This window comes from Trichechus manatus, unplaced genomic scaffold (assembly GCF_000243295.1).
Source record: "Trichechus manatus latirostris isolate Lorelei unplaced genomic scaffold, TriManLat1.0 scaffold00044, whole genome shotgun sequence".
Lineage (NCBI taxonomy): Eukaryota > Metazoa > Chordata > Mammalia > Sirenia > Trichechidae > Trichechus > Trichechus manatus.
Window position 1 is genome coordinate 9,665,580 of NW_004443980.1, and position 24,692 is coordinate 9,690,271.

The 24,692-nt window shown below is 43.1% G+C and overlaps 1 protein-coding gene across 3 annotated transcripts; it reads right to left on the reverse strand.

Annotated features, from left to right (window-relative positions):
- SLC25A30 (solute carrier family 25 member 30) lies at nt 1-23,578 on the reverse strand. 3 transcript variants are annotated; one of them, XM_004376596.2, is made up of 10 exons: nt 23,505-23,578; nt 14,322-14,441; nt 12,531-12,678; nt 8,409-8,503; nt 7,408-7,493; nt 5,381-5,476; nt 4,528-4,652; nt 3,110-3,248; nt 1,029-1,109; nt 1-86 (listed from the first exon to the last, which is right to left on the reverse strand). In XM_004376596.2, exons 2-10 carry the CDS (start codon nt 14,383-14,385, stop codon nt 45-47), a joined length of 876 nt encoding a protein of 291 aa, XP_004376653.1. In that variant the 5' UTR covers nt 14,386-14,441; nt 23,505-23,578; the 3' UTR covers nt 1-44. The 3 variants fall into 3 exon arrangements, 2 of the variants coding, with proteins under 2 accessions (XP_004376653.1, XP_023587365.1); XR_002824145.1 differs by lacking the exon at nt 1-86 and adding an exon at nt 2,582-2,741 and having other exon boundaries at nt 1,049-1,109; XM_023731597.1 differs by lacking the exons at nt 1-86; nt 1,029-1,109 and adding an exon at nt 1,984-2,741.
- Between the last annotated feature and the right edge of the window lie 1,114 nt (nt 23,579-24,692).

Below are 24,692 nucleotides of genomic sequence, written 5' to 3' on the forward strand. Positions count from 1 at the left end.
GAAGTTAGCATTTTCAAAGGGTATCTCACACAGCCTGTGGCTTGTCACAAGTCCAATTTCTTCAACTGCTCATATGTCACGAAGAACTGCAGGTATCGGTTAAGGCTGACAAAGAAAAGGCCTTCTTAACAACTCCAACACATAAAAACAGAGCCGCAAATAGCACATCTGCTAGGAAGTATGTATGAGCAGACCACATGCCATGATTATGGTTAAATATGAAGGAATTCATGCTCAACCACCCCGAAGTATCTCCCCATAAGCCTTCCCAAGGTCCACTTGGAACAGAAAGATCACAGGTGAGATATAAAAATCACCTAGCACTAGCTCCGTGAGCCTCTTCTAAGATGACAACCACAGTGAGTAGCTTTTGTGACTTTGCTGGGGTAGGAGGAATTTACAGACAGCAAATTTCAGCGAGAGTGTTAACAAGCCCTGGGGAAGCGCTTCTCCAGGGTTTCTGCTAGGCAGGTCGTCCTTGGGAGGGAAGAGCAGATAAAGAGAAGCAAGGGGGTGGTAAAAACCAACAGTCCCTACTTAATAATTCTGTCCTTCTGCGTCTAATAAACTGCTACTCATTTCCCACTTCCCACAGCAGCATGCAGGAAATAGTGCCAATCAGCCAAATAATCCTGGAGCTCAGTCCAGTTGATCCAGAGGCACCCTCTAAAATACACGTTCCAGAACACTGCTGACAAGCCACACCCTTCCCAAGGATGGCTGGGGATAGGAAATCACTCCTTGTCTCTTTCTGAACTCATAAATATCCTCAGCTTCTAGAACAGTCTAAAAATTATTTTTATTGATATCATTACCTTCCAATAGCACCATCATTAAGATAAGATTCATAGTGCCTAGCACAGAAACTTTATATTTCCTAAAAAAGAAACTGAGTAGGTATTTTCTTACAATCAGAGAAACTCCAAAGAATAAGAACCTACTTCTAAATTATAGTTAACATGATAATTTATAAAAACAATATTCTTCTTACTACATTTTTTGATTTTCAGACCAACAGAAAAGGATACGATGATATTCCAAGGACCAAGTCTCAACCAGTTTGGCCAAAACCCTTTATATAGAGCAAAAAAACCTTCATTCTTCCACGTCTGTTATAAGAAGGGAAAAAAAGTTAACTTTACTTCCAAATTATGTCAAATGCATTAATAATTAGTGGGTGAAACATAAAACTACCATATGACCCAACAATCCCAATCCTAGGTATATACCCAAATAAAGCAGGAATAGAAATTTATACAGTGTTCACTGCAGCACTGTTCACAATAGCCAAACAGTGAAAAGAAGCTAAATGTCCATCAACAAATAAATGGATAAACAAAACATGCTACATACATACAACAGGATATTACTCTAGCATAAGGAGAAATGAAGTTCTGATACACGCCACAACATGAATAAACCTTTAAAACACTATGCTGAGTAAAATCAGTCAGTCAGAAAAGGACAAATATTATATGATTCCACTTATATGAAATATCTAGAATAGGCAAGTGTATAGATACCAAAGTTTATTAGTGGTTACCAGGGGTGCGGGTGGAGGGGAGGGGAGGAAACCCTGGTGGCGTAGTGGTTAAGTGCTATGGCTGCTAACCAAAAGGCTGGCAGTTTGAATCCACCAGATGCTCCTTGGAAACTCTATCGGGCAGTTCTACTCTGTCCTATAGGGTCACTATGAGTCGGAATTGACTCGATGGCAATGGGTTTGGTTTGGTTTGGTTTGGTTTAGCTTAGCAGGCAATGAGTTTCTCTTAATGATGGTGGAATAATTTAGAAAAAGATAATGGTGATGGTTGTATGACATGATGAACATAACCAATGTCACTGAATTGTACATGTAAAAAATGTTGGATTGGTAAATATTTTGTTATGTATATTTTTACCACAATAAAACAATTAAGAAAAAAAAAAAAAAACAGCAGCTGGACTGATGTACTCTTCTTGAAAATAAAATCCTGTTTGGAAGGACTGTCTAAGAAATCACTAGCCTCTGTTTCTTTTTTGTTTTTTAAAGCTTCTGCACAGATGGAAGACTAAGGCTCCATGCCAAACAACGGCATGCAGAGTAGATGAACAGTGGTTGAACAAATATAAAATCAGGCTTGATTCCAACTTCCATGCCATTTGGGCTCATAAATAGGTCTGAAAGAAGCAATGGTGGTAAAGATTTCATAGGGAGCACCATGATTTTATAAGATGCTGGATGGACAAAAATAGCAAGTATCTTTGCTTCATTAAGCAGATATTTGAAGTCTGGAAACTGGAACCACAAAAGTGGTCCCTAACCACTGGCTGCTACCAATCTAGTGGGAAGACAGCCACGAGCTTTCACCCACTCAGGAATAGTAGCCCCACTTATTCAAGCTGAGAATTCCAGTAAGATCAATGAGTTCCTTTGAGAGAGGGATCAGAATGAAGGATACTCATTCCAGTGTGACTCCACAGGAAGGAGGTGGATTTTGGAAGGCGACGCAGTTCTACTAAGATCACAGTGCCAATTTCATCCCTCTTCAGAGCACAGTACAGGTATAAAGAAAATGAACCTTCATTTCTAAATATTCACCGAGAGTTCGTAGTTATAAAAGTGAAGCCCAGTGTGGCATCTCAAGGCTTGACAGTGCCCCTCATCTTAGTTTTCAAAGGTCTCCCGATTTAGACACTCTTAGGTCAGATCTATCTATTTGGGGGGAAGGGTTCATTGATTGAAGCAATCCACTAGAACACTGAAAATTAAGCAAAATAAATTTCATAACAGTGTCCCTTATTATTACCAATAGTAGTTACTAACTATTGAGGACTTGCTACATTCCAGGCACTATGCTAACTGCTTTACAAGCATTATCTCACTCTTCACAATAATCCTATGATGGAGGTGCCATTACTGTCCCCACTGAACTGATGAGGAAACTGAAGGATACGGAGAGTAAGTATTTTGACCAAAGTCACACAATTTATAAGTGACAGATCCTTAGTTTTTCTTACTCCAAAGCCTGTGTCCTTAAATCATTATGAAAATAAGCTCTCAGAGGGTAACACAGAAGCCAATGGGATACGGAAGGGACCATAAGCCCACGCATTCATTCATCCTCACCTGTAATAAGCAATCCAGGGTACCTGTGGGGCCGGAACGACTGCCGTCTCGGAGGACTCTCTGGTTCATCATGCGGGTTCTCACAACATCGACAGGGTTTGAAGCCAGGGCTCCCGCCAGACCACAGGTGAAACTTGAGCTACGAGGAAGATACCATTGGGCACGTAAGCTTCAACCACCACTACCAAAGGCAGGAAACAGGCTCCTCCCAAACTATGTTAAAGGACCACCTGACAAGAAGAAATGGGTCAGGAGCCAGCTCCATATCTAGGAGCTGCACAAACTTCTTGAACACCAGCACTCTTCACACTGGCTAGAAATTCCAGCCACGATTAAGAATATTTTTGAGGTTCTGGAAGTCACAGAATTATGGCAACATGGAAGGAGTGCCCTCTAAGGATGAACTATTCTATCTATTGCAGGCATCAGGAGCCTGGGTGGCACAAGCGATTTCCGATCAGCTGTTAACCTAAGGGTTGACAGCTCATACCTACCCAAAGGCTCTGAGGAAGAAAGGCCTGGCAAACTGCTTCTGTAAAGTTTATAGCTAAGAAAACCCTATGGAGCATTCTATTCTGCATACATGGGGTTGCCATGGGTTGGAATTGACTCAATGGCAGTGGTTTTGTTTCTTTTTTTAGGCATCAGAGTAATTCTAGCTATATACTAACTACATTATTCTTAAAGATCAGAAAAAAAGACTTCCTCACTATAATATCCAGCAGGGGTCTAAACTTTCAGAATCACAATACTAGAGGCCACACTTTGTACCAATTAACTCAGAACAGGGTTTCTCAACCTTAGCACTACTGGCATCTTGGACCAGATAATTCTTTGTTGTGAGGGGTGGGCCTGCATATGGTACGTAGGATGTTTAGCGGCATCCCTGGCCTCTACCCACTAGATGCCAGTAGCAAACTGCCCAAGTTGTGACAATCAAAACGGTCTCTGGACATTGTCATATGTCCTCTGGGGGGCAAAACTGTCCCCGCAATAAATTAAATAAATTACAATATTCCCATACAACATGATAATCTGTAGCTATTACAAATAAATGAATAAATCTGTATGTACTGACATGAAAAGGTATTTGGACTGTATTATTAAATTTTAAAAAGCAATTGAGAGAATGAAAACCATGATCTTATTTGTATAATAAAGTACATGTAATATACTTTCATAGACATATTTGTATATAGATAGAAAATGCCTGGAAGATACATATAAAATTGTTTAAGAAGGGTTGTCTGTGTAAAAGGATAAGGACTTTTACTTCTTCCTGGTACACTTCTGTACTGTGATTTTTCAAATATGGGGATATAATACTTTTATAATAAATTTTGTTTAAATTTCTACCAAATTTCCACCTAACCTCATTCATACATAAAATAACAATTTTTTAAAAACCATAAACATACAGGAAGTGGGTATATACAGTGTCTCCCATCAGGCCAGAGAGAATCAGATGCTTTTTGGTGATGTCATAGACAGGTAGCTCCACGCCAACAACAATAGCAGCCCTCTGAGCGGTAAGGGACACACCCTGGGTAAAAATATTAATAAAAAAAATGATTCAGTATTTAGTTACACTCCACAGAATAAGCCTTGCAAATTTACAAAGGTTCAAATCCACAAACTATGGACAATATTTATGTAGAGCAACAGAGTAGAAAAGACTTTCGGGCTAGAAGCCAGAAGCTCCTGAGTCTAATTCTGGCTCTGGCACTAACCATATGACCCTGCCCAGGACAAGTCACCTCTCAGAGCCTCCAGTTTCCTTTTACAGACCGATGGATTGTACTGAATGACCTTTAGGGTCTATTCTATGAACTGATGAGTCACTAGAATCCTAGAAGTAGCACTTCATCCCAGTGCTTGTCTAATAACACAGCCTTCCTTTAAGAGCCATGGAACCAGAGAGGTCAAAAATCCCATATAACCATAACCCAGAAACCTTTCCTGTAAGACTTTAAAAAAAGAAAAAGCAAGCAAACAAACAAAATCAAAAAACCGCTTGACCATTCACAGGATTTCTTACATATGAATTATTCAAACGGTACTTTACATCACAACGCAGTTCTTGTATTTCCATTTTACAGACAAGGAAGTTAAGGAAGATGTTATCTTCAAGAGCACATAATGTCATTTTCTCCCCTTACTCCATTCTGCCATTTGGATTAAGATAAAATGATGGAAATAGGAAAAATAAATTCAACAAAAAAAGGGAAAAAAGTAAGAAATCAGTCAGTTGGATCCCTTTTTCCTGCTCACCTTCCACAGCCCTCTTGTTCCCTCTTGCTGGTAGATGTTCACGAAGTTGCCTATCATTCCTCCCTGAATGGTGCTGCTCTGTGCTTGCATCCGTATCTAGAGATTGTTTTAAAGACCAACGTGAGAAGGAAACGAGCACATTCCCCACCCCAGTGTATCCCTCTGAACAACCATTCCATCTGTTGCTCAATAATGATAAAGGAAAAAACTGTAAGTCAAGTATGACTATGATGTTAGTTTAAAATGTCCTCAGCAGACCAAAAACAGGTAAGGATTGGCTCCTAAGAACTCTGGAGTCCCCATAAAGCATCTAGCACAGAGACCAGAGAGTCCTGCATATGGTGGTTCATTAACTGGCAAAAAGAAATTGATTTTTTTTTAAATAGCCTTTTGAGAAGGGATGAATGTGTCTCCCTATAGGTTACTATATAGGAAAGAGACAAAATGTTGGTAATTCTAAAGATTGTATATAATTAATAACAGCATTCAGTGTAGTTGGCAGCACTAAGCACGTGCAAGCAGAGTTCCTAAATTGGTTACTCTGATCCACAACTATTTCCAGTCAGCTGAACCAAAAGGAATGCAGACAAGACAGCCACGAGCCACCACATGATGCCTGCTATGCTCAGTTACACTTAAACTCACTACTGAACTTCACAATGGCCGTGGACGCCACGTGATCTAGATTCTGACATAAAAATAACATTTGATGTAGCTCTTTGCACTTTTCAGAATGAAAAGGGATTTCTCACTGAAAAATGAGTACCTGATTTTAAGTGAGCTGTGAGTAGTAGTGAGTTGTATAGTATCCCCCCAAAACTCACATCTACTTGGAACCTCTGAATGTGACCTTACTTGGAAATCAGGTCTTTGCAGATGTAATTAGTTTAGGATGTTGAGATGAAATCTCAATTCAATGACTGGTCTCCTTGTAAGAAAAGTAGAGAGAAAATGGAGGCAGAGACTAGAGTGGTGTGTCCTGCAAACCAAGGAAGGCCAAGGATCACCAGCAACCACCAGAAGCTAGGAGAGAGGGATGGGACAGTTTCCCCCTCAAAGCCTCCAGAAGGAGGCTGCCAACACTTTGATTTCAGACTTCAAGCCTCCAGAACTGTTAGAGAATAAATTTCTGTTGTTTTAAGCTACCAATTTTGTGGTAATTTCTCATGGCAGCCCTATAAAACTAATCCGAGGACCAAATCCATTACCTCTAACTTTTAAACCAAAAAAACCAAACCCGTTGCCACTGAGTCAATTCCAGTTCATGGCAACCCCATGTGTTACACAGTAGAACTGCTCCATAGGATTTTCTTGATTGTAATCTTCACTGAAGCCCGTCATTAGGCTTTTCTTCCACAAAGCCAGTAACTCATCCCCTATTTTTGTTTTATATAATGAGTTACACTCCTGCCTTACTCCAAAGAGGATTTAAGGAGGCTGTATTCCTCGTATTCTCAATAAGGTCACCCGATGTGTTACATCTGATTATAGCAGCCCATTTGTTTTTAATGAACCAATAAAATAAGAGATTTTCAATGAAAAAAGAAATTCAAATGTGCCTAAATCTAAACTATTTTTTCCTGCTTAATTACCAGAAACCTGAGCTCTACTTTTGAGTTCATCTGTATCAGTGGGAAATTGACCTAGTGGATATTTAAAAGTTACTGTCTTCACAGCACATAAATTATAAATAGATTCACATATACCTGAACCAAACCAAACCCGCTGCCACTGAGTTGATTCCAACTCATGACAATCCCATGCGTTACAGAGTAGAACTGCTCTATAGGGTTTTCTTGGCTGTAATCTTTACAGAAGCAGACCACCAGGCTTTTCTTCTGTGGTGCTGCTGGGTGGGTTCAAACTGCCACTCTTTCCATTAGTAGTCGTGAACAAACTGTTTGTGCCACCCAGCGACCCACATCTACACGGAGTATGTTAACTCTGCAGATCTTCATTATCTGAATAATGTTCTCAATTAGAAAATGTAGAATGTGACTATGTAAGATACAGACAGCACTGCTTACTTTCAAAACATCAGTTGGATTGGCAATGGCTGAGGATATGACTCCAGAGAGAATTCCACACACAACATTTATCAGGAGGGTTTCATCTGTAAACAAAGACATGTCATCATCTGCCCTGTGATATTTCTAGAGCTCTTCCTGTAAGTCAAATACCTAATTCATTTACATGCCGCTTGTTCAGCTTAAGATATTAAAGAAATTTATACTTTATGAATCAAGTAATTTTAAAAGGATTAGGAACTTTGCTGACTGAAGAGATTCTGCTTAGCAAAATTTTTTGATATCTAAAGAGCAATGTGAATCATCATACAAAGTGAGTAACCATCTATCATTTTACTCTTGTCTGTAAATTCAGACCACCCTAATCAAGATGAAGCATTTCTGTTAGGAGAATTAAAAAGACATACTTCTTCTATGAGATAACTGGGAGATTCATTTGGCACAGAAAGTTTTAAAGCACATCTTATCTATTTCAAAATAAAATAAACACTATTGAAGCACTTCCAAAGCATCTTAGCTCCTGTTCACCACTCTTATTTAACAGTGACTGGTGCCTGTTCCATTGGGAAAAAGAGACAGAAAATTCTATGGATTAAAACAAAGTCACAGAACCAACCAGCAACAAGAGTATTAGAACGCAGAGTTGTTAATTCTAAGAAATGTATCCATTGCTTTCCTGGAAAACAGGCAATAATTCATATGACTTTAGAAACGTTTAAGTAGGCGAGAACTGGAATAATACATCCTCTAGTCTAGTTATTATGAAATGAGGGCAACTAAGGCAGACTGCTCCTTGCCATCCCAACTCCCATGGGTTCCCTACGTTCAGCCGATGACTGACTTGCTTTAAGCACGGTTCATTTTAGACTTTAAACCCAGCGTTCTCCCCAGGCAGGAGTGTCATCACAAATAAGCTGAAGAAAATCTGATCCAAAACCACTTAAATAAAAAGACAAACATCCCCCTCCTGTCCACAAGTGGAAAAAGGATTCCCCACTCACCTTCTGGCCGTTCAACAAATAATCGCTTCAAGCTCTGGTAAGTGCCTATCTTGATTGTGCCATAAGAAGCCTGGCGCAACATTGCAGGGGCAATTCTGTCAAACCAACGTGCAGAGGGACAAAAAAAAACTCACTTAAAATCCTCTAGGAAACCCATACAGAGATACAATCATGCATCTGCCTTTCACAATCAAACTAAGCTAAAATACCCACCACCGTTGAGTTAATTCCGACTCAGCAACCCCATAGGGTTTCCAAGGCTGTAATCTTTTACAGAAGCAGATTGTTATATCTTTCTCCTGTGAGCAGCTGGTGGGGTCGAATTGCTTTTGGTTAGCAGTAGAGTACTTTAAACACTGCGCCACCAGGGCTCCTTATGCTAAGTAACCAAAAAACCAAAACGCACTGCCATCGAGTCGATTCCAACTCACAGCGACCCTATAGGACAGAGTAGAACTACCCCACAGGGTTTCCAAGGAGCAGCTGGTGGATTTGAACTGCCAACCTTTTGGTTAGCAGCTGAGCTCTTAACCACTGTACCACCAGGGCTCCTATGCTAAAATTAAAAAAAAAAAAAAAAAACCCATCGCCATCGAGTCAATTCCAACTCACAGTGACCCCATAGGGTTTCCAAGGCTGTAAATCTCTATGGAAGCAAACTGCCACATCTTTCTCCCATGGAGCCACCAGTGGTTTCGAATCTCCGACCTTTAGGTTAGCAGTCGATGACTTTAACCACTGTGCCACTAGGGCTCCTTAGGCTAAAACAGTGCTCTTTAATTCAAAATCCAACAAAAACACAGGAGGGTTCAGTTAAATGTGTGCAAATTATTAGTTCATTAAGTAAAAAATCAGCCCCTCTTATTTATCCTCAATGAAAATATAAATGAATGTGGAGTTTAATATGTCACCACCCCCTAAACCAAACCTGTTGCCATTGAGTCAATTCTGACTCATAGCGACCCTACAGGAAAGAGCAGAACTGCCCCATAGGGTTTCTAAGGAGTGGCTGATGAATTTGAACTGCAGACCTTTTGGTCAGCAGCCAAACACTTAAGCACTGCACCACCAGCGCGCCTTAATATGCCCATTCATGTTAAAGTGAAAAAGCTTTCTTTTCTGAATACAAAGCACTCCGTGACATCTGAAATCTGGCATCAGCATCAGCTAAGCACACTGCAAGCATCTCTAATTCTTCCACTGTTGCTCTGGAGCTCATTTCCTACCTCCCTGGGGGCCCTGATCCAGTTATCTCCTCTCCAGTTCTTTCCCCACTGCAATTCTGAACCAAGTTCAAGATCCAATAACAGGAAACACAAGCCTCCATCCTATAGGTTCTTCCGGCGATCCTCGCCCACCCCAAAACCATCCTGTGGCGGCATCTATACTCCCCAGCTCTCTTTCAGCACTTTACACCTCCTCAAACTGCAACCTGGCCTCCCTTTACCCACTCTACTCACCAAGGGGACCAATCATCTTTGTTGCTAAATCAGACACTTTTCTATTAGTATCTTATGTATTCTCTTTGAAATATGCACAACTGTCCACCCTCTGTCCTCCTCACTGCTGTCTCCTCCTTGATCTGCTGTAACATTGTTATTGTTATTGTTGTTGTATGCTGTCTATGCCATACAGCCGATTCTTAGCAACCCTACAGGACAAAATACAACTGTCCCATAGCGTTTCCAAGGCTGCAATCTTTACAGAAGCAGACTGCTACATCTTCCTCCCGCAGAGCGGCTGGTGGGTTGGAATTACACCTTTCGGTTGGAAGCCGAGTGCTTAACCACTGTGCCAGCAGGGCTCCTTGCTGTAATGTCACCCTCATTCATTTCTTTGCTTTCCTCTGCAGTAACTCTGGTGTTCCCTAAAATTCTACCCCATGCTTTCTTCTCTCCTTACTCAACACAATCCCTGAGGAGCTCATACTCCCAGGGCTTCAACTGCTGTCTAGAGGTAGATGACTCCTAAATCTATCTGTCCCTGAGCCAAAGATGTGTCTCAAATGCTTCCTAGACTTCTCCATTTAAACGTCCTCCACATGCCTCCAGATCAAGTAGCCCAAACTGAACTCATTTTCTTCCCTCTCCAAGCAAGCAGCTTCCCTTCTCATTTCCTAGACCAGGGAATGGAACAGCCGTCTACACGTTGGCCAAAACCAGAAACCTAAACATTAGCCTTGTCTCCTCCTTCCTCACTGTGTCCTAATATATGAGGTTACTCAATACTGTTGGTCCCACCCTCTACATAGCTTTCTAACTTGTTCCTTCCTCTCCATCCCCAAGACCGATACACAGTTCAGATTCTTGTCCTTGCTTCCTACGTGAGTCCTGCTTCTAGTGTAATCTATCTGTAATTCTTTCTCCACACGGCAGGCAGCTATCTTTTTACAACGGAAATCTTATCATGTTGCTCCCCCTACTTAAAACCCTTCAGTGACTTATGTCCACAATAAGCACACGCACACAAAACCAAAACCAGTTGCCAACATGTTGACTCCAACTCATGGCGACCACATGTGCATCAAAGTAAACTGTGCTCCATAGGATTTTCAATGACTGCTTTTTTCGGAAGTAGATTGCCAGGCCTTTCTTCCAAGGCATCTCTGAGTGGACTCGAATCTCCAACTTTTTGGTTAGCAGCCAGCACATTAACTGTTTGCATCACCCAGGGACTCCTACCATAATCACAGCAAATTAAAATGTTACAGTTAACCATGCAGACGCCACAGTGAGTGAAGTGGCCAGGGTCTACCTGCACACACGTACACTACGTGAGCAGTAGAGGTCTTGGTAAACCAGAGAAAGCATCCTGAACTCCAGCTACTGTGGTTAATAAACAAATGCATGCGGATCCAGTGCTGAATTTTTTGAGAAGATGAAACCACAGATTTTTCACGTGTAATTTCTCATTTTAAAATATTGGATCCATTGAAACAAAAACCTTTGGAGGTTGGGGAGGGGGCTGTGGGCTGCCAGTTTGCAACCTCTTGTGTACTGGATAAAGTCAAGCTGCTTAGCATGGCATGAGGTTGTCCATGTCCTGATCCCTTACCACCACTCCAGCTCCATCTCTTTCTCCTCACCTACCCCCACAACATATCCGTGCAGAATTAAATTACTTGCAGTCCCTAAAATGTGTCACACTTTCTTACATATGCTACTGGCTGTGTGTGAATATAGGTCCCCTCTAACTTTACCTGGATAGAGCAGCTGGAAACCTCCCACCTCCCCTGTTCCCACAGTCTGGGATGGATGCCCTGCCTCTACCAGACTCTCGTGATTATCAGACTCCACCGTAATCCCTGTTTACACATCTGCAGCCCCCACAAAACTACAGCTCCTTAAGGACAGTGTGCTGCTGAGTCTCTGTCTGTCCCCCTAGATCAGCTCTTACCCGTCTCTGTCCAGCTCTGGGCCCTGAGAGGATGATTTCTATGGACTACACCTACACACTGCATCACCCACGCTCCCTTGCCAGCTGACTTCCAGGCGGGTTCCACGGGTAGCAGACAGGAAGGAAGAGAGGGAAGGAGGGAGTCCTCTCCCCGACTCCCTCCTTCCTGGGCTCTACCAAAGCCTCCTCTACAAGTATTGTTTGAGCTAGGTGGGCTCTCCTGCAAGGCTCCCACTCTCGGTGGGCTCTGGTGACACTATTCCCTGCCCTCGCCCCTCGGTCCTAGGGTTTGCTAGTTTCACTTTGCTAGTTTCTAGCTGCCACAGCATCTTTCATTTGTCCCCTTAGCCCTTAAATAGTTCCTTCATTTAAACCATCTGAGGAACTGTTTTCTACAGGGACTCCGGTATAGGGAGAGTCTTATTCACTTTCCCATCCAGTGCCTATAGCACACCATTCATTAAATGCTGAAGGAAGAAAAAGGAGTTCACTGCAACTCTCACCCATGGAGGATGCCGTACCATTTCTATTATGGAAAAAACCTCAGCAATTCAGAACAGCTAAGGGGCAGGGCTATTTTCAGAGTGCAAAATCAATGTTTTAAAACAAACGTAATTCTTACATTATTGTCTGCACTTGAATATCATAAAAATGTAGTTTCACCAAACACTTACTACATAAAATACATACTAAACACTGAACTGTAATGCACAAAGGTCTACTCACCCCGAATACAGTGCTTTCAGCCCTTCTTCTCTGCCTATCCTCACTAACGCGTGCAACATTCCGCGATACCTCATTTCTTTAAGCTTTGCGTCATGTGTCTGGCCTTGAATCTGGAGACGTGTCTTGGTTAAATCGATCGGAAATGTACCTTAAAATTTTAAAGAAAGAAAAAATTTCATTTAATCTAACAGAAGTTCCACAAAATAAAAGATACATAGTGGTATATTACTGAGAAAACATTCAGGCTATAATATAAACCAAGAAACAAAACTAAATGGTAGGCACTTAGCAGTCTTTTTTCTTTTTTTAAATTATTTTTAGGAACCAAAAGATGAACAAAACTCAAAAAAATATACACATATGCATTTTCCTTTCTGTACTTTTACAATTTTCACCCTGCCTTATTCCCCACAGGATTTGAGAAGCCTACATTGCTGTTGATATTACCAATACACGGAGTGATTTATACAAACAGAAAAATCCATTTAAGAAACAAGTTACTATTCTTTACATATGTGAAGGCTAAAACTGGGTTCAATATGAATGAAGTAGAAGAGTTCATTTTCTTAATGATTCACGTTTCTCATTTAAGAAAGACTGATTTTATAGTCTAAAATTAAATCTGATGCCTGTAGCCACTGCTGTTGAGTCAATTCCAACTCACAGTGACCCTACAGGACAGAGTAGAACTGCCCCATAAGGTTTCCCAGGAGCGGCCGGTGGATTTGAACTGCCAGCCTTTTGGTTAGTAGCCAAGCTCTTAACCACTGATAATGCAGCTAAAAACGTTTAATATAGTACCTAATGTAGCAAAAACAAAAAACAAAAAAAAACAAACCTGTTGCCATTGAGTCAATTCCAACTCTTGGCTACCCTGTGTGTTACAGAGTAGAACTGCTCTATAGGGTTTTCTTGGCTGTAATCTTAACGGAAGCAAGCAGATCGTCAGGCCTTTCTTCCATGCTACTACTGGGTGAGTTCGAACCACCAACCTTTAGGTTAACAGTTGAGTGCAAACCATTTGCGCCACCGAGGGACCTAACAGACAGTTCACCCAAATATATAAAGCCCATACTCAGACAGTAAAGTTGATTCATGACATCAGTGGGAAAGCCCAAGAGCAGAGAACCTAAGCTGGTGGGGGGTTAATGTGTCTCAGCCCCTCAGTTCAGGTCCTTGCTGGCTCCTCAGGGGTTGCTGCTCCAGTGGGTCCTCAGACAGCAGTGACCAGAGCCCTGGGAGCAAATCAGGCATCCAGCCCAGCACCTGGCACTCTGCAGCTGCTCAGTCGGTATTTGTTGAATGAATGAATCGAGAGAATAAACAGACTACCAGGATCTGGTGTGGAACCACCGGATGAGGAAGTCACAAATGTGCACAAGCAGAAATGAAGTGAATAATTACAGTCGGTCTACTCTGGCTCAAGGAAGACCCTTGAGCATCTCAAAACCTCCTTACAGCCCAATGTGTTAACTGCGGCACAGTGCAGAAAAAGACCAGGAAAAAAGGGATGGATGCAGTCTAAAAAGGAATCATAAAACTTCTGTTTGATCAGCAAGCCCAACTTTCTCTCCACTAAACTTTAAACCCTACACTGTTAATAAGTAGCCAAAATGACTATTTTGTCTGAAAAATATACCAGAAGAAGGAAAAAATTTGGAATTAGGAGATTAAGGGTTCCTAAGTACACACATTCTGTGCTTGCACTACATGCACGCCAACTCCCAAAGTGTGACGTTAAATTTTAAACACCATTACAGGCAAAGCGAGTCCAGAATGGATGCTGCTTACCGCACTCGGCCGTGATGGAGGCCAGCCCCCCGTACACAAACGGCTTCCAGTTGAGCGCCGACATTCTCACCAACCTCCCTTCTCTGATTTACAGGAACATAGCCTCCAACAGGGGTTTTCCTGGATGCAAAAGCAAGATGTTTCAAAGTTGTAAATTCTCACACTGGTAGTTTCTTCTCTCAACTCTATTAAACTCCCTGCAACAATGCCCTCTGCTGCCTGCAACAACACCTCCCTCTACCTCCTGAAACAACACCCCCTTCACCTCCTGCAACAATACCCCCTCTATTCCCTGCAAAACACCCCCCTCCACCCATGTAACAACGCCCCCCCCACCCCCTGCAACAACGCCCCCCTCCATCTCCTGCAACAACATCCCTCCACCCCCTGCAACAACACCCCCTTCCACCTCCTGCAACAACACCCCGCTCCACCCCCGGCAACAACACCCCCTCCACCCCCGGCAACAACGCCCCCTCCACCTCCTGCAACAATGTCCCTCCACCTCCTGCAACAGCACTCCCCTCCACCCCCAGCAACAACCCCTTCACCCTCTGCAACAACGCCCCCTCTACTCCCTGCAAAACACCCCTCTCCAACTCTTGCAACAACAACGTCCACTTTCACACCCTACAAGCCTTCTCCACCCCCTGCAACAATCCCCCTCTACCCCCTGCAACCACCCTTCCAGTCCTGTAACAATCCCCAAGGGGAGCCCTGCCTTGATAAGACAAAGAACCCCTATGTCCTAAACCCCAAATCAGCAATTACTAATCTCATAGAAAAAAATGGTTGCATGGTGATGGTGACAGTGTAGGGGCTGCTGTCCCAACTGCACAGAGGAGGAAGGGAACATTATATTTACTTACACACACACATACATATACATCCCTCACTTCATCAGTTGCCCTAATTTTCATTCATGCCTTAGGACGTAATTGAGCATGCTGACATCTTGCTATGTGTGTATGTATTCAGTGTGGTGCAGTGGAGCCAATTTTCTGGGTAGTCTATTTTATCTTACATCTAGTTCTTCCTCACCCAATAAATATCTGCTGTTCTTTTGTCACTGTTGGAGACAGTCCCTACAGGGGGGCAGTGGAGGCTTGCGTGTTGCTATGGTGCTGAACAGGCTTCAGTGGAACTTCCAGACTAAAGAGACTAGAAAGAAAGGCCTGGTGATCTACTGACAAAAACCAGCCAATGAAAACCCTATGGGTCACAATGGTCAGACATGCAACCAATCACAGGGATGGTACAGGACTGGGCAGTGTTTCATTCCACTGTGCCAACTCATGGCAGCTAACAAGAGGGGGCATCACACCCCCAGTGTGCACCAGAGCAGAAAAATTTTGCAAACCACTGAATGGTGTTCCCAAAAAAAGGTATACTGAAGTCTAACCGCTGGTGCCTGTGAAGGTGGGCCCTAATCCGATCTGAGTGGAATCCTTATAAACAAAGGAGAAGAAACAGAGACCGACAGAGGCAGGACGGCCCTGCAAACGTGCATCAGCAAACCCAGGAACACTGGGGGCTCCCAGAAACTGGCAGACTTTGCAGAAAGATGCTCCCTTGGACTACCAGCCTCCAGACCTGTGAGACAATAAACTTCTGTTCTTATAAGTCACCCAGTTTGTGGAATTCTGTTACGGCAGCCCTGGGAAATGAATATACAGTGTCATAAGGGAAAATGCAATCCAGAATAAGTCCTAAAACTCCTGTATTGGTTAACAGGCTCAACTTTCTCCCCACTAATTACTTAATTACTTAAAATTACCACAATAAACTTTTACTCACACTCAACAAATGGAGCTCTCTTCTCTTGCTCAAATTCTGTTAGGAGCTGGGAGGTGGCCCAGCATGAGGAAGGAGGCAGAAGCTGGGGTCAGAGCCACACCACCCACTTCCTTCCTAGGGAAGTTCCTGCTGAACCTCAGTCTAGGCTGTTTTCTTCATCAGTAGCATCATCCTCATAACAGCCAACACAACCAGTTAGGGGTAGAGCCCATATCACTAAGCTAAATGAAATGCCTACCTTTTAGGCCTATTGTGTGGATTAAAAGGAGTCCTGGTGGCACAGTGGTTAAGTGCTCAGCTGCTAACCAAAAGGTCAGTGGTTCAAACCCACCAGCAGCTCCGCAGGAACAAGATGTGGCAGTCTGCTACTATAAAGATTTACAGCCTTGGAAACCCCCTAGGGCAGCTCTACTCTGTCCTATAGGGTCACTGTGAGTTGGAATCGACTCAATGGTAATAAGTTTGATTTTTGGTTTGGATTCATTATCACATATTTAAAAACCTAGCACAAAAAAGGCACTCCACAAATGTTGCCTTCCATTTTCCTTTCCCTTAGCAGGTCCTCACACACTGTGGCACATGCTGTGACACATATTGAAGCACCGTGGCACCTACTCACACATTGCGGCACATATGCTCTGCGGCACATACTTACAGGCACGCCACAGCCCAGGACCTCCACGTGGAATCAACTGCTGCTGTCGAGTTGATTCCAACATATCATGACCCTCTAGGACAGAGTAGAACTGCCCCATAGGGTTTCCAAGGCTGTAAATCTTTACGGAAGCAGACTGCCGCAACTTTCTCCCGCAGAGTGGCCGGTGGGTTTGAACCGCCGAACTTTTGGTTAGCAGCCCAGCTCTTAACCACTGCACCACTGGGGGCCCTTTTCCACGTGCACTAGATGCTCTGTAATCATATGTGATTGCAGTTAATCTGACCTCATGCCCAGACAGGACACACGGGCAAATTAATTCACTTTCGTGTATATACTATCAACTAAAACTGTTGTTTTAAAAGGAAGTTTCTTATTATAGTCATTACGGCCAACAATATACCCAATGTGTTTATTCTGCACGTGTCTAGGGATTTCACAAGTCTGCATTTCCCAGGAGGGGCCCATCACAAGTCACCACTGCCCAGAATTCCAGTTCTCAACAATGCAAGGGGCTTGCTTAAGTAAGAGAAGTCACAAGGAAGGACTCCAAAGAGGACCCTGAATAAATCTACCGAGAGCTATTCCTCGTTTATGGGTACTAACCAAGATCAGAGCAGTCACAAATGAACAACGCAGAAGTCTCCCTCAGCACAGATCTTGAAAATTGTCCTCTGTTCTCATGTACTTCAGCACTGAAGGACAAGGCCCCCAACCCAACAAAAAACAAACTCTCATCTCCCTATTGTCCTTAGAAACATTTAATACCTCTACTTAACGAATTCTTAAAATACAAAAACACCTAGTTGCTGTCGAATTGATTCCAACTCATGGCGACCCCATGTGTGTCAGATAAGAATTGTGCTCCATAGGGTTTTCAAGGCTATGACCTTCAGAAAGCAGATCGCCCAGCCTTTCTTCCGAAGCGCCTCTGAGTAGACTCGAACCACCAACCTTTCAGTTAGTAGTCAATTGCTTACCCTTCTGTGCCACCCAGGGACTCCTAACTAATTCTTAACCTCATGAAATTCATAGTTAATATAATGATTAACATGATAAGTTACAGATTGTAAGAACACATTAATAATAAATCCAGTAATTCATTTACTGTCTGCTAGTACCTTCCTCAATCCATTTTTGGAATGTGCTGACTGCAAGTTAAAAAACAAAACAACAACTACATCACAGTGGCATTTGGAGGTACTAGAGCTTACCACTGGAGCCCTGGTGGTGCAGTGGTTAAGAGCTAACAGCTGCTAACCAAAAGGTCAGCAGTTCGAATCTGCCAGCCACTCATTGGAAACCCTATCGGGCAGTTCCACTCTGTCCTACATGGTCACTATGAGTTGGAATTGACTCAATACCAACGGGTTTTTTTGGCTTAGAGTTTACCATTACAAAGTGATCTATATAAATAATTTCATTAGACTCCTCCCAACAAGTTTGGAGTAGGAGGACAGATATCACCATTCCCACAAACAGACTAGGAAACTGAGCCCCACACAGCTAATGGGGGCAGAATTGGGCCTCTAACCTCAATTGCTCTGACTCCAACTGTAGGGTTTTTTTTTTGCTGCAACCTGAGACTATACACTATCAGTAAGGAAGTGATGATGTTTTTTAAAACAAAGAACCTGCAGGTAGGTTGTAATGACTTAAGATAGCCTATTCATTTTAATTAAGGAGAAAATATTAGTAAGCAGTTTCCAAAAGGTACTACTGATAAGATGCATCTTATAAACAATAAAAACGGGCTTAAATTAAGAAAAAAAAAATCCTGAGAAAAAAATAATATTCAAAGGGAGACAGTCAATCTAAACAGCAATGTTTTTGTTTTTTTTAACAACTAGTATATAAAGATAGTGCTTATATGATTCTTATTTTCTTAGGTATGATACCATACATGCAACAAGGCATCTACATTGGATCTTTTTTTTTGTTTCCTCCAGTTGCCATTGAGTCCATTCCAACTTACGGTGACCTCATATGCATAAGAGTATAACTGTGCTCCTTAGGGTTTTCAATGGCTGATTTTTCAGAAGTAGATCACAGGCCTTTCTTCTGAGGTGTCTCTGGGTGGACTCAAACCTCCAACCTTTCAGTTAGCAGCTGAGCATGTGAACCCAGGGTTCCTTACTAGTAGTTCTTAACCGCACTGCAGAGCTTCCTAAAGTACAGACACCGGGGCTCTGTCTATCGAATGAGGATCTTCGGGACTCAGCCCAAGCATCTGTGTTGTTATTGAAAATCAGTTATTTAAAGAATTGGGGGCCAATTCATGCAATGGAACACTGTGCTATCACTTAGATTCCTATTTTAAGTAGGTAATTCTGGATGATGATGTTAGAGTTGATTCTTTCTATTTATCTTATTTAGTGATTCTTCTCTCTACAGGGAATATATAAACTACGCACACAAACACATGAAGAAGATCCTCAGAATGTCATCAAAGATGAATGGGAAATGGGGTTATAAGTTATTTTTAATTTTAAAACATTTTTAAGACTACTGTCATATGACCTAATACCATCACAGATTAACTTTCTGATTTCCTGTCACTGCTTTCATTTGTTTTGCTAGTTTCTTTTTAATGAGATTTGGCTACTTTTTCCCTTGTCAAGTTTTATATTGGGTTTTTAGTTAGTTAGAATAAAAGCCCAGAGGGTCTGGGGTATACCCATATGCAAATACTCAACTAGAGCTCAGATTTGTTATGGAATTGCCTCTCGGTGGTTTAGAATCAGGAGCCCTGGTGGCGAAGTGATTAAGCCCTTGGCTGCTAACCCAAAAGAAAGGTCATCGGTTCAAATTCACCCGCCCCTCCACGGGAGAAAGATGCGGCAGTTTACAGCCTTGGAAACCCTATGGGGCAGCTCTACTCTGTCTTATAGGGTCGCTGTGAGTAGTAATTGACTTGATGGCAATGGGTTTAGTTTTTCTGGTTTTGGGTTTGGAATCACACAGGATGGAATCACGCACTCATTCGTTTCTAATTGAGATGTGCCGCCACAATAAATTTACCTTCTACAAATTAGTGTCCTCTCCTTAGCAGTATCCCTGGTTAATCTATAAGAAAGTACTTTCTATTCAACTACAGTTTGTTTTATATATATATATTTTTTATTGTACTTTAGATGAAGGTTTATAGAACAAATAGTTTCTCGTTAAACAGTAAGTACACATGTTGTTTTATGACATTGGTTAACAACCCCACAACATGTCAACACTCTCCCTTCTCAACTTTGGAGGACCTTTTTTTTTGGTGAAAATACACATAGCCAAAGTTACACCATTTCAAAAGTTTCTACATGTACAATTCAGTGACATGGATTATATTCTTCCCGTTGTGCTGCTATTTTCACTGTCCTTTTCCAAATTATTCCATCACCATTATCTTCAACTCACTGCCCCCCAGGCTTCCCATCAAACCTTTTGAGGTGCTATTGTCAATCTGATCTCACACAGATAATTTTTTTTTTTTGTACCTTAGATGAAGGTTTACAGACAGAATACTTTCTCATTAAACAGCTGGTACACATATTGCCCTATGACAATGGTTAACAACCCCACGACATGGCAACACTGTTCCTTCTCAACCATGGGTTCCCTATCACCAGCCTTCTTGTTCCCTCCTGCCTACTAGTCCTTGTCCCTGGACTGCTGTGCCTCATTAGTCCCGTTTTGTTTTATGAGGCTGTCCAATCCCTGGCTGAAGGGTGAACTCTGGGAGTGACTTCACCACTGGGCTAAAAGGGTGTCCAGGGGCCATACTCTCAGGGTTTCTCCAGTCTGTCAGGCCAGTAAATCTGGTCTTTTTTTGTGAGTTAGAATCAGCCAGGCCAGTAAATCTGGTCTTTTTTTGTGAGTTAGAATCAGCCACAATTTTTAAGAGCAGGTGAAAATTACTTTTGGCTCTCTTCCTCTTTTCTTTCCAAATGCTAGAACTAGATCCCTGAGCAGTTAAGACTATTGGACCTTCCCACAGATAATGTTTGCTGAGTAACAGGAAAATAGTTTGGTCTAAATAGAAGCAGAGGGTCTCAGCAATTGGTCAAACAGCCAAACAAGAAAAGGTTCTAGCTAAGGCTAGCATGGGGGCCATGTACCCAGTAAGCTGTGCTGTGCAGAGCAACCTGTAACAAGGCTTTAGTTATTTTAGGCTGACATCTCTGTTCTGTAAATTAAACTATTCTTTGCATTTGGGCTCTCTTTTGAGGGGTTCTCCTGAACCAAAATCCTTAACTTCCTAACACATTTCTTGGGAAAAATCCCAAGTCTATCTACTGAGGTGCATTTGGCAGTACTCAGGCAAAGAGAGTCAGGGAGATTGAAGTGTCCTTGGCAGACAAGAGTGTTAGGGCAACATCTCAGCATGAGCTTAGGGAAGGGATTAGGACTTTGCATAAATTCCAGACGCGGTTGCTGACCACCGTACTCCCCTTTAGGCCGTGCCTTCTAACCAAACAATAACCATTGAGTCTGACTCATGGCAACCCCATGTGTTGCAGAGTGGAACTGCACTCTGTAGACTTCTCAAGGATATGATCCTTTAGAAGTAATTGCCGGGACTTTCTTCCGAGGGGCCTCTAGGTGGGTTTGAACTGCCAACCTTTCGGTTAACAGTCAAGCACTAAACCGTTTGCACCACCTAGGAACTCTTCCGATCACCAGGCCCTTCTTACAGGCCTTTCTTCTGAGGCATCTCTGAGTGGTTCCCACTATCAACCTTTCAGCTAGTAGCCTAGTGCATGATGGTTGGAGCCAGGCTAAAACCCACTGACCAGCTCGCTTTGCTGCATTATGAACACAATCGAACAATCACAGTCATTTACTGAATGTGTGATACGTCAGCCATTGCTGTATGGCTTCCGCGTTAGGGATTTTATTTCATGCTCACTTGATGTCATTTTACAACTGAGGAAACACAGCCTCAGAGAGGAAACGTGACTTGCCCAACATCACACAGCTACCAAGTATTCAAACTAAGGTCTCACTGAAGGAACACACCATCTTCCTCTATGCACTACACAGCCAACACTATCTTCCAAAGGCTGCTAAAAAATACTGATGGATGACAGAGTGAGGAATTCTACATATTCAGAATAAATACTACATTTTCCTACGTGGGAAAATACATCTATTAAAAAACTAAGCGTTTTCAGGGCGGAAATGTCCGTACAAACAAAGAAATCCAAACGATTCTCCCTGTGCTTAAGGTATGTGCTAAGTTACATGTCCTTTCTACTACATTTTCTCTAATATGGTTCTTCAGCACTTATTTTCTCTTTACTTCTTTTGAACAGCTGCAGGGAAAAAAAAACCAAACCTGTTGCCATTGAGTCAACTCCAACTCAGAGCAACTCCAACTCAGAGCAACTCCATAGGACAGGGTAGAACTGCCCCATACGGTTTCCAAGGAACGGCTAATAGATTTGACCTGCCAACCTTTCGGTTAGCAACCAAGCTCTTAACCACTACACCACCAGGGCTGAGAAGAGGTAATTAAAATACAGTACTGCTGCTGGAACTTTCCAAGTCTGTGAAAGCTTTCCAAGTTTCTCTTATATAATTAATTCTGGGTAAGCCCTTTCAATGTTACTTGGTGTTCCCCTTTCGGTCTGCAGTCATAAGCAATCAGTCTCTAAAGGTCTGTGCTCTCATAAATCATCGTTCCCTACAGGGCTGCCCTTTCCAGACTTTTCCTATTCTTTTTAAAGATACAGAGCCAAAAAAAGCTCATCACAGACTTATGAAATGTTTAAAAGGAATCTGAGAAATCATATCTAGATCAACCCCTCATTTCACATGAATTTTCCCATGGTCTCTTGGTGGTACAAACTGTTAACACACTTGGCTGCTGAACTAAAGGTTGGAGGTTTGAGTGCACCCAGAGGTGCCTCAGAAGAAAGGCCTGGCAATCTACTTCTGAAAAATTAGCCATTGAAAACCCTATGGAGCACAGTTCTACTCTGACACACATGGGGTCGCCATGAGTGGATCCACTCACAGCATTTGGTTTTTGGTTTACTGTCACAACTTTGACAGCACAACTATTCTCACTACATGAGGAAAAATCTAGGCTGCAGGGCAGTTTGAACATTATTTGCTATGTTTGCGCAGGAACGATAATGCTGATAACTGCAACTACTTTACATGAAATTACTTAGACCTAGAAAAACCTTAGAGAGCTGTATTAACTTTACGAGCACACTAATTCTCCCCGTCCTTACAACCTGGCATGTTCCACAAGCAGTTCAAAGTATCGCGTCCCCTTTCTCAGGGCACGAAGCTCGCAGGTGCTCCAGCTGCACCCTAAATGAACCATTGAGTGGGAGGGATGCAGAGGACCGAGAAAACACACGCGGGGGAGCAAGGGCGCAAACGCCCAGATGCCAGCATGGGCTTGGGTCTTGATGTCATTATAACAGGAACCAATCACATCACCAACAATCATCAGAACCGGCCTGACAGAAGGAGCAGGGAGCGGGGACCAGTCCCGGAACCTGGCGTCCCACTGAGCCCGGGCTGCACAGGAACTGGAGAGTCCCGAGCAGCCCCTAAGCACACCCGGCCGCGCCAGGCTCTCCGAGACCGCCACCCCAACGACCACCTCCAGCCCGCGAGTCGCAGAAGCCCAGAGCGGCAGCGCGGCCAGCGGCCGTTGGCTCCAGGTTCCTGGCGCTGCGGGAGGAAGGGGGGCGGGCCGCAGGAGGGCGAGGCGCGGCACTTACCCGGCGGTGGCGGCCTTCCGAGAACCAGCAGCCGCCACAGCCGGCTGCGGCGAAGGAGGCGGAGAAGAGACCTCTGAGCGGCTGGGGCAGCCAGGAGCCGGCGCGGAGCCCCGCCCCCGGGCCCGCCCCGCGAGGCCCCGCCCCCCGCCTCGGCGCCCATTGGCCACCACCAGCACCAGCCGCCCGGGCCACGCCCTCCGAAGCTCAGCTACTGGCCGCTGGCGTTGGCGCTGACTGCGGAAGCTTGGGCCTTCCAGTTTCACACAAGCTGGGTTGGGAGCTTCTGGGGACTCTGCCGTCTCCTACAGCCTCTGGTCCCGACTCAGGGGTGAAAGAGAAACTTCGGGAACGCACCGAGAGCCCAGGTCCTGAGCTAGGAAAGGGCCACGGAAAAGGAGCTTTCTTGATGCTGATTTTCTGTGTAACGTGAACCTCCACCGTCGTGAAGGAAGAAAGCTGCTTTTTAGTTACAAAATTTACAAACTGACTGAAAAGTTGAAAGAGTAGTACTTTGAAAACTATACCCTTTAGCCAGATTCACCGAATGCTAACTTTGCAACATTTGCCTTATCTCTTTAAATATAGGTTTCTTTTCTCTGAACCCTTTGAAACTTAAAAAACACACTGCGAATACCCCTAAAAACCTCAACCATGATCACATACAAGAAATTTAATGTTTCCATCATACCTAATATACTCTCCGTACTTAAATTTCCTTTGTTCCAAAATGTCTCACATACACACTTTTTTTTTTTCAATTTGGATATACTGAAGAGTCACCCCTGGTGGTGCAGTGGTTAAAGCACTTGGCTATTAACTGAAAGGTCTGGGTTCCAACCTAGCAGCTGCACCGCAGGAGAAAGATGTGGCAGTCTGCTTCTGTAAAGATTTACAGCCTTGGAAACACTATCAGCCAGTTCTACTCTGTCCTATAGGGTTGCTATGAGTCCTAACCCACTCGAGGGCAGTGGGTTTGGTTTTGGGAAGATTCACCCACTGCGTTTGCGTTTGGTTTTGTCTCTCTGTATAAGCTCCTTCAATGTACAACACAACTCTGGCTTTTTTTTTCTTCAATCTTCCTGACTTTGACATACTGTATTTGAAAAGTCCAGGCCAATTGTCTTGTAGAATGTACCATGTTCTTGGGTTCATCAAACATGTTTTCTCGTGTTTAAATTTAGGTTAAAC